The sequence below is a fragment of the Megalobrama amblycephala genome, linkage group LG17, assembly GCF_018812025.1.
Source record: "Megalobrama amblycephala isolate DHTTF-2021 linkage group LG17, ASM1881202v1, whole genome shotgun sequence".
Lineage (NCBI taxonomy): Eukaryota > Metazoa > Chordata > Actinopteri > Cypriniformes > Xenocyprididae > Megalobrama > Megalobrama amblycephala.
This window is the reverse complement of record NC_063060.1, coordinates 1,014,756-1,025,000: the sequence shown is the minus strand read 5'-3', so window position 1 is coordinate 1,025,000 and position 10,245 is coordinate 1,014,756. Positions and strand designations below refer to the sequence as shown.

At 35.8% G+C, this 10,245-nt stretch overlaps 1 protein-coding gene across 3 annotated transcripts in view; it reads left to right on the top strand.

The window, feature by feature from the left end:
* Positions 1-413: 413 nt before the first annotated feature.
* The window catches only part of LOC125250197 (transcriptional repressor p66-alpha-like), a 35,319-nt gene continuing 25,487 nt past the window's right edge, over positions 414-10,245 (top strand). For 2 of the 3 annotated variants that reach the window (XM_048162668.1, XM_048162666.1), the window contains exon 1: positions 415-599. In XM_048162668.1, coding sequence (XP_048018625.1) covers positions 443-599 — 157 coding nt within the window. In that variant the 5' untranslated portion in view covers positions 415-442. Of the gene's footprint in view, positions 600-10,245 lie in introns of all 3 variants that reach the window. The other variant, XM_048162667.1, reaches the window with a different exon arrangement.

Genomic DNA, 10,245 nt, shown 5'->3' with positions numbered 1-10,245 from the left:
ATCTCACACACACACAGCCTGCGTCTCAATCCATCCTAAATAGTATGTGATATTAGTAATATTCAATACTATTTAGGGCGGATAGTATCCACATTGGGATGCAGGGACAGACTGATGCTCATGATGATGCATGTTGGGTAACGAGTCACATGATACTTAATGCAAAATAGTGAGCGGAGCTGAAGAGCCGTGATGATGATGATGAAGATGAAGATGAAGAAGATCAGGAGAAGAGTCTTCATCATCATCATCATCATCATCTTCATCATCAGTAATGAATTGGTTCACCTGAGCTGCGGGTCACCTGTGTCCGGGTGTGTGTGAGGAAGACGTCGATGGTGATGTCGGTGATGATGGTCCCCGGTGAGCTCCAGTGCGCATGCGCAGTGCGGTGACGCCGCGGTGTGTGTGTGTGTGTGTGTGTGTGTGTGTGTGTGTGTGTATGCGCGCGAGCGAGCGGCACAATCTGGCAGCGAGGCGGCGGAGCGGCACGGGGAGGGCGCGAGCGACAAGAGCAAGAGGGTTTCCCAGGATTATCCGAGAGAATTACCGGACGAACCGCCCGGAAGAGCCGCGGTGCGAATCAACCGCGAGACCCGGTGAGTGACGCGAAAGAGTTCAAGCGCTCGGTGGATCCGCGAGCTGCTCCTCTTCCTCTTCCTCTTCCTCACACACACGGTTCATAACTCTCAAGTTAGTAACTCACTCACTGTGGAAGCTGAAGTGTCGAACAGCTCCAGGTTTGTAGTTTATGATATTAAACGGTCCGTCTGATCACGTGTCATAAATCTCTGAGGTAAAAGTGAGGTAAACGAGGCTGAAACTGAGGTAAACAAAGGTTAACTGAGGTAAACTTTACTCTGTCGTGTCTGAGGCGAGTTCTCAGTCCGTCACTTTGGGTCAGGTTCGGTCAGTATTGATCAAACTCGGACTGTTTCTGTCGTGAAGGTTTGTTTAATGTCCGATCGAGTGTCTGATAATGTGATGATTGACATTATTGTGATGTTTGTGATGAAACATCAGGATTCGGTGGTCGTTGTGTTTCTGTGCTTTAGTAACTGCATCACAATAAGAGTCCCGGGCTGCTGCTGCTGCTCTTCCTCCTCCGGTCGCGCTCATCCTCCTCTTCCTCATCTTAAAGCGGAACGCGCATTATTTATCGCTCGTGCGCTTTCAGTCACTTTCTGAAGCAGTTTGACTTTGAGGACATTTGACAGCTGTCCGTCACATGAGTGAACTCGACAAAATGCAGAATTTCAGAAAGAGTTTTAATATAGCCTATGCATTTCCAAAATAAAGTTTATTTACACTGTATATGGACCATTCTACAGAATCGGTGTAAACTGCTGTCCCACAACCATAAAGCACATTTAAAAGGTAGTTAAGTATTCAAATGTTAGATGTTTATTAAGGTCCTTCTATTGTCTGTTGAATCCCACAATAATATTTAATATATCTGAACTTAATATATATAAAATCATCATTTATTGGGTACTTGCAATTGGGAGGAGTCTGTCCTGAACCCTAAACACTAAATTTCAACTTGTGAAAATATTTAAGTATTTTTTGCATTAAAAAAAAAAAAAATATATATATATATATATATATATATATATATATATATAATTTATATTTTAAAACATGAAACTTTATGTAAAAAAAAAAAAAAAAAGTGTCCTGCATGTTCATGTCACTACCGAAACAGTGTATGATTATGATTTTTTTTTTTTTTTTTTAACACACTTCTACATTTCTGATCAGGAAATATTCCTCTCACAGCCTCTCTTTCACAGCAGATAGATCATCATTTTGAGTTAAATGTGTTCAAAAGTGAAAATCTGTGTGCAACTTTAAGGAACGTCACTAAAAAACACCTTTTTCTGCAATTAAGCAAACTTTTTTGGGTTTTATTCCACAAAATTTAGTTTTTATGTGTGTTCAACTGTTCAGAACTGTGTTAGATAACCATGTGCTGATTATCATCTTTGAGCGGCTCAAAAGTGTATAAAATTGTCATTACCGAAACATGTGAAAAAAATTTGCAGAAAAAGGTCTTTGGTAGTGACGTTCCTTAAGGTTCCACACAGATTTTCACATGTTTTGGTCTAAAATTGTCACTACCGAAACAGTCATTACCGAAACATGTGGTGAAGTTTCAGTAGTGACATCATTGTTTTGGTAGTGACAAAAGAAAACATAATTGTTTATTTGGGGGAAATAAACAATTTTAGTACAGTTGTACAAATCATTAGTATTTTAATGTTTTGTTAGTGTTTTAGTATGTGAGTTAAAAAAAAATTTACTGTCACGACTGAAACGTGATGTTTTGTCAAAAATAAAGTATATTGAATGATCATCTAAGATGTTATTATAGTGTTTGATTTGATGAACTATGACTTTTACAAAGAAAGATCGGATTCAAAATACAACAAATCTCATAAATCACACTTGAAATATTGTTAAAATTGTAATTATTGATTAACCTGTGAACTTTAAAAAAAAATAAAAAATAGCAAAATACATATTTCCAAGGTAGATGTAAACAAAATCTTAATAGCTCAATGTGACCCTTCTTATTAAATTATTTATTATTGTGTTTCGGTAGTGACAAATTTGGGGAGAGAAAAAAATATTCCAAAACTAGAAATGTGTGCCTTGGATATTATACAGTTTGCATACATACAAAATTTGTGGAAAAAGACACATTTTTTTCAAGACGTTTCCAACTCTGACTTTGAACCATTTCTGTAGAATGACCCGTGCTTTACATAATAAAAATACTAAAAAATAGTAATCATAAAAAGGTAAAAGAAATGAAAAATGCAATAAAATTGCTTTTAAATAAAAAGAACCCATTACATTAGGTGTGTACTAAGATAAAAACGTATTGTATTGTATTGTAATTGTATTGTGATGTATTGCAAAACAGGTGTATACGGGTCAGGTTAGGACAGGTTTGGGTTGGTTTAAGGGTGTGTCAAGGTGTTGACAGTGTAATTATAAATGTCATTACAGAGATAAATTACATGCTTGTGTTTTTAAATATGTAAAAACATGTACACAATAAGTGCATTGTGTCAAATGATTAATTTAAACATTAGTACATAAAGACATTTAATATAAAGCTGTGTTGAAAAAAGTAATGAATTACTAGCTACTAATTACATCTTCAACAGTGTAATTAGATACCTTTTAAAAACGGAGAAATGCATGCGTTCACAGAGAACAAATCACACGTACACGTATAATAGAAATAAAGTAATGAAGACACACTTCTTCAGCTTTGCTTGATGAACGTAAACGAGGCCTGAAAGAGTTTGTGGTCATTAGACGCTTTCAGCCGGTCAGAGTCACACATTGTCCTGGTCTTTGTGAGCCGCTGTGTCACATGATGCTGTGATGAAGAGTTAACCGCAGGACGTCCATCTGTTCAGCCCTTTATAGGTGTCTGCGAACTGCCTGCAGGAAACGCACTTATAGACATGATCAAGCTGATGTGTGTTTCACTGTGAAGGTGATCTTTACTGCTAGTGTGACTCAAAAGTCTTATTTTCTCTTAATGTGGTGTGTTATCACATCGATTACACATCTGACTTATGTCAGCCAGAACGATAACCATATCAGTGCTCACCGCAGCGGATGATAGCGTTCTGTTTATTCTCAGTTTTGTCGTCACACTGAAAATTCCAACAAGAAAAAGTGCACTTTAAAATTCCTGGAAGATGATTAATTAACTGGAAAAACAGAGTGTGGATGTTGGACTGTTACAGTGGAGGGGGAGGGGCTATTATTCTCTGATCCTGAACGACACAGATAACCAGATATTAGCAGTGTGTTACTACACTATCCCTCGAGTCAAAATATGCTAGCATGATTAACATATTTTTAACAAGATGGTAACACAATTAGCATGATGCTAACATATTTGACATTTTGCAAGTCACATGCTAAGACGATTAGCATGTTTTTAACAAAATGTTAACATGATTAGCATAATGCTAACATAATTAGCATGTTGCTTACATGTTTTACCAAGATGTTAATACAATTAACATGTTGCTACTAGCATTATGTAACATTTTGTTAGTCACACACTAATGATTAGCATGCTGTTAGCATGACGCTAACACAATTAGAATGTTGCTAACATATGTAACATTTTGCAAACTAACATGATTAGCATGTCATTAGCATGATTACCATGTTTTTAACAAGAAGCTAACATGATTAGCATGTTGTTAGCATGATATTAACATGATGTTTATGTTTTAGCAAGATGTTAACACAATTAACATGTTGCTAGCATTGTAACATTTCGTTAGTCACACACTAACAATTAACATGTTGTTAGCATGATGTTAACGCGATTAGCATGTTTTGTTAACATGATTAGCATGCTGTTAACATTATGGTAACACAATTATCATGTCGCTTACATGTTTTTAGCTAGATGCTAACACAATTAACATGTTGTTAACATTATGTAACATTTTGTTAGTCACACACTAATGATTAGCATGTTGTTATCATTATAATAACGTGATTAGCATGGTGCTAACACAATTAGCATTTTGCTTACATGTTTTTACCAAGATGCTAACACAATTAACATGTTGTTAGTATGATTTAACATTTTGTTAATCACATGCTAACGATTAGCATGCTGTTAGCATGATGCTGACACAATTAGAATGTTGTTAACATATTTAACATTTTGCAAGCTAACATGATTAGCATGTCATTAGCAATGATTACCATGTTTTTAACAAGAAGCTAACATGATTAGCATGTTGTTAGCATGATGCTAACATAATTAACATGATGTTTACGTTTTATCAAGATGTTAACACAATTAACATGTTGTTAGCATTGTAACATTTTGTTAGTCACACACTAACAATTAGCATGTTGTTAGCATGATGTTAACGTGATTAGCATGTTTTGCTAACATGATTAGCATGCTGTTAGCATGATGCTAACACAATTAACATGTTGCTTACATGCTTTTAGCTAGATGCTAACACAATTTACATGTTAACATTATGTAACATTGTGTTAGTAACACACTGATTAGCATTTTGTTATCATTATGATAACGCGATTAGCATGTTGCTAACATGATTGGCTTTTGCTAACATGATTAGTATGCTGTTAACATGATGTTAACATAATTAGCATGTTGCTTACATGTTTTTACCAAGATGCTAACACAATTAGCATGTTGTTTACATGTTTTTACCAAGATGCTAATACAATTAACATGTTGCTAGTGTGATTTAACATTTTGTTAATCAAATGCTAATATGATAAACAAGTTGTTAACATGATGCTAACATGATTAGCAAGTTGTTAGAGTGATGTTAACACAATTAGCATGTTGGTTGCATGTTTTAACAAGATGCTAACACAATTAACATTTTGTTAGCATGATGTTAACATGATATACATTTTGTTAGCATGGTGTTAAAATGACTAGCATGTTGCTAGTATGTTTTAGTTAGCATTTTTGACATGTTTTAATACTTAGTTAATTACTATTAGCATGTAGCTATACACTGCTCGCGTTTGTATCATGGTGGAAGTCTTGTTTCCTAGCATGAGTCAAAAGAGCCAACCCCCATCTCTAAATGATGTTCTGATGCAGAGATACAGATCTTGTTAAACGGTTGCTAGGGTACTCTATTTGGTTGCTAGGGAGTGGCTTGGCAGCTGCCAGTTTTGCTTGCCAGTAAGAATGATATAAACCAACCCCAATGCCTCTATGACGTTGAGATTTTAATAATATGCCTCCTCTTTGGGTTTCGGTTGCTAGGGTGCTCAACAGTGGTTGTTAGGGTGTGGCTTAATAGCTTCACGGTAATTCTGGGAGACTAATGAGTAAAATGAGCCACCCCCATGTCTCTACGTCATTCTGATGTGGAGATATGCCGTCACAAAGTTCGTTCCAATGTTAAGTCTTTTTTGCCGACTTTCTCGCCCACCGGACGAACATCGTACACCCGATCGCTTATAAAGATCCAGCGCCTCTCCTCAATACGCCGCGCGATTAGTCGCCTCATTCGTGAGTCGATGACAGATGCGAGAGGAGCAGTACAGCGATCACAGTATATGCAGCGTTTGGGACTCAACTACTGTTTTCAGTTTGCTCTAGTGTTTGTTTTGATGTTCGGCACCTGATGATGCTGGAAGCTTCTGTGTTTGTTTTCGGTTGCCATGACGATAGGATGCTGAAGCCGTTGCCAGGTGACGGAGAGACATATGTCACTCTGAACTCCCAATTCACATTCCATCCATGCTAAATAGTATTCTATAGTAATAGTAACATACTAATACGAGGAATCCGTTTACTGTGGGGAATTTGTTGTCGCGTCACGCTGCATCCAGTGTAGACAGTATCGCTGATTATAATGGGCTCTGTTGTCTTTTGACGTGTCGCGCCGCTCACGTCCGGTGTTGACACGGTGTAACAGCTAATATTGCTCACAACGCATTGCATGTTGGACTAGGATTCGATTAGAACTACAAAAACGAACAAAAAGTGTTAAAAAACTACAAACGCACATGACAAATGTGCGAAACCGGCGGTTAAGCAGAGACAGTTGGCTCATGATTAGGGTTGCAAAGGGCCGGAAAGTTTCCACGGGAACTTAACCTGAGGAATTTTGGAAATATTCCAATTTGAAAACTTAAAAATTAATTAATTGGGAATTAATAAATTGATATAAAATACATCGTATACAAACCTAAATATAAACATTTTGTTTGGTCATAATAACATGAAATAACATAGTTATTTATTTTTTGCATCCAATTAATTCTAATTAAGTAAATATTTAAAATAAATATATTTTTATTGCAGCAATTATGCATGTGTTATTTCAGTGTCACATGATCCTTCAGAAGTTATTCTAATATACTGATTTGACACTCAATTATCAATGTTGGAAACAATTTTGCTGCTTAATATTTTTTATAACCTGTGATACTTTTTAATGTAAAAAGTTAAAAAGAACAGCATTTATTCAAAATAGAAATCTTTTCTAACAATGTTATGTCTTTTTAAATTAAATGCGCGTAACTAAACGACAGAATGGTTTGTTAAATATGCAATTATTATCGAAATAGATCTCAAAAGTTCTTCAAAAACGGTGCATACTTTTAGGGCGTTGGTGACCTTGAAGAATGAAACTAGGAAGTCGAGACGCGTCACTGCTGTGAAAACACGTGACGTCCTTCTTGGTCCAGCAGGACGTGACTGGACTTGGGCTGCTGTACATTAATATAGATTTAGTTTCGTCTGACGGCTCTTAAGTTCACATCACACCGCTCTCTTGCAGTTTGAGGTTGATTGCGTGACGTTTCTGCGTGGCGTTTGCATGAGCTGTCAGGAGACTCGGCAAACCACAGCTGCAAAACTGTGTCCACCAGCAGCCTGATGGGAAATGTGTCTTTGTGTGTGAATCATCGTGTTCGAGTGACGCTTTAACCCTTCAGTGACTGTGTTTACATCCAGAGACTCTCTCACAGCAGGAAGTGGATCATGAAGCTTTTATCTCACCGCAAACTGCTGATTTCACTCATCTCAGTGGTGTTTGTTCAGTGTGAACCACATGATGCCAAAATTAATATTTTGTGCTTTTTATAAAAGGCATAGTTCACCCAGAAATAATCATTTGCTCCTCCTTGTGTCTCGTTCTTTTAGTGTTGTCAAAATATCAATATTAATGTAAACGCAGTCGGGTTTTGTAACAGTTTGGGAAGAAAATGCATGTGTAAGTTTATTTTGGATCCGTGGACAAAAAATATCTCTTTGACAGTATATGCAGTATTTTTTCTCAGTGTTATCGAAAACTCTATCGATACTTTTTAAGTTATCGTATCGAAGTAAGAAATTCCAGTATCGTGACTAGAGATGCACCGATTGCAATTTTCTTGGCCGATTCCGATTTCCTGATTTTTTTGTTAGTGTGATCTGCCGATACCGTTTTTTGCCGATTCCGATTTTCTTTCTAAGAACTATAATTGACAACATATACAAACAAAAATCTACTTTTCTTCAATGCAAAGTTTTATTTTTATAAAAAAAAAAAAAACAAGTAAAAAGTCAATAATAAAATATAAACAGCTCAAATTAATGCAATAGTATAAAGAGAGCTATGAAAGTTGGAGTTATTCAGGTTATTCAGGCAAGAAATACTGTAGAAGTTAAAGTTGGCCTAATCAAGTGTAAAATAACACATTCAGTATTATTTTACATTGGTTACCTTAATTTCTGTAGTCTTTATTGTAAATATTAAATCTTAACCATTAAAGTTAAATAAAACGTATTCAGTCAAGAGCAGAAAGTGATTTTCTTTGTCTTTTGTTCTTTGATTAACATGACAGACAGCAGCAGGAATATTGGACTGCTGTCCCTTTAAGAGTTTATGAACAGACCCCGTACTGTCACACACAACATGGGTTCACTTTCTTAGCTATTTAACGATTCAAAACTGACTGTGTTTATCTGAATACTCGCATACTTTTGTATGCATTTGACAGTTTAAGCGTAGGAAGGCGCTTATTTTGGTACTTGTGACTCTGTTTGACTTCTGTCTCTGTTTGAGACCGAACGTGGTTTGTCCGCTCCACTAATATAGATCAGTGGTGTGCGTACTTTCAGTGTGAGCGCGAGACCTGCGGGAATGGCTAAAATTATGCGCAATACAAGCACTATTTAACCGGAGCGAATGACGAGTGAGAGGGAGGAGGCGCCCGCGCGGGTGTGTGTCACTTCACCGTGACAGAGAAGAGAACGTTATTGCCTGTGCCGCTGGTAACAAAACGGATCGGCTTGGAATCGGTAAAAGTGAGGAAAATCGGCCGATTCCGATCCCTGGCCAATCGATCGGTGCATCTCTAATCGTGACACTACTTTCTTTTGTGTAACACAAAAGAAGTTTTTTTTGTCTATACAGTTGAAGTGAATGGGGTCCATAGGGACCTATGAAATCCGTTTAATTTTTTTCCCAAATTCTGTTTTTTCCGTTTTAATTTCTTTGGATTCCATTTTTATCACGTTTTAAATTTTAATGGTTAAATTAAATTTTAGCAATCAAAAAACGTCTAATTAATTGAAATCATAAAACTTATACAATTTATTAAAAAAATTACATTTTTAGGAACCTTTTTTTTTCTCAAATTCCATTTTATTTTTTTTTACCAAATTCTTTTTTCTATTTTAAGTTTCCATTTCTGGATTACATTTTAATGGTTTAATTAAATTCTAATTAATTGAATTAATAAAAACAGCAACTTTTATTCTTTTTTTTTTTTTTATTTTTATTTCATTTCTATGATTTTTTTTTCTTCTTTTTTTTCAGAAATTCTGTGTTGTGTATTTTAATTTTTCTGGCAATCAAACAAAGGCATAAAATATTCATTTAATTCATCTTTTAATCGTATGACATTAAACAAACTTTTTTTCAAAGTGCTGCACAACAGAGCTTTACTGTTAAAATTAAAACATTAAGAATTGTGATTAATCCTTTTAAAAAAATAGTTTTAATAATATTTTATTATTATTAGTGTTAGTAGTATTATTACACTGAGAAGTAGCTAAATTCTAGTGTACAACAGTAATATATTTTTGTCAAGTTAAACTGAACTTTTATTTTGACAGGTTGCAGTGAAGACCTTTGAGTTTCTGTGTGTTTGTGATATGATGATAGTTTTTCTCAAATGAAACTGTAAAATGCTGATGAAGTGAGAGGAATGCAGGATTCATTTTTAAATATTCTTTTTGTGGTTTAATATTCACAGACACTCATCTTTATCGTGATTTGATTTAAGTGTACTGACTTACTTTTTGTTTATTCATAACAAATTTGACAAATGATGTTTGCAGTGAGATAAATGCATCATGATCTGCTGTGTGTGAATCATTTATGGATGAACTATCCCTTTAAGATCCATTAAGATTGTTGCGAACACATTTTTAAATCTGGATACTCTGGAAAAAAAATAGGCTTCATGTGCAGAATGTGAGATAATCGTTATAATGTGACAGAACGAGAGTCTCTGATTGGTCTGTCGGTGTGTTTAGCTCATTAATCGTCTGGAGGATTGTGTCTCTGTTCATTCAGCGGCTTTATCAGCCATTCTGATTCAGAGCCAATGCACGTGTTCCTTTAGGAGAGATGCGTCGTCTTCTGTGTGTGAATGCGCACACATGCACCGGACGGGCACGCAGGTCACGCTCAGTGC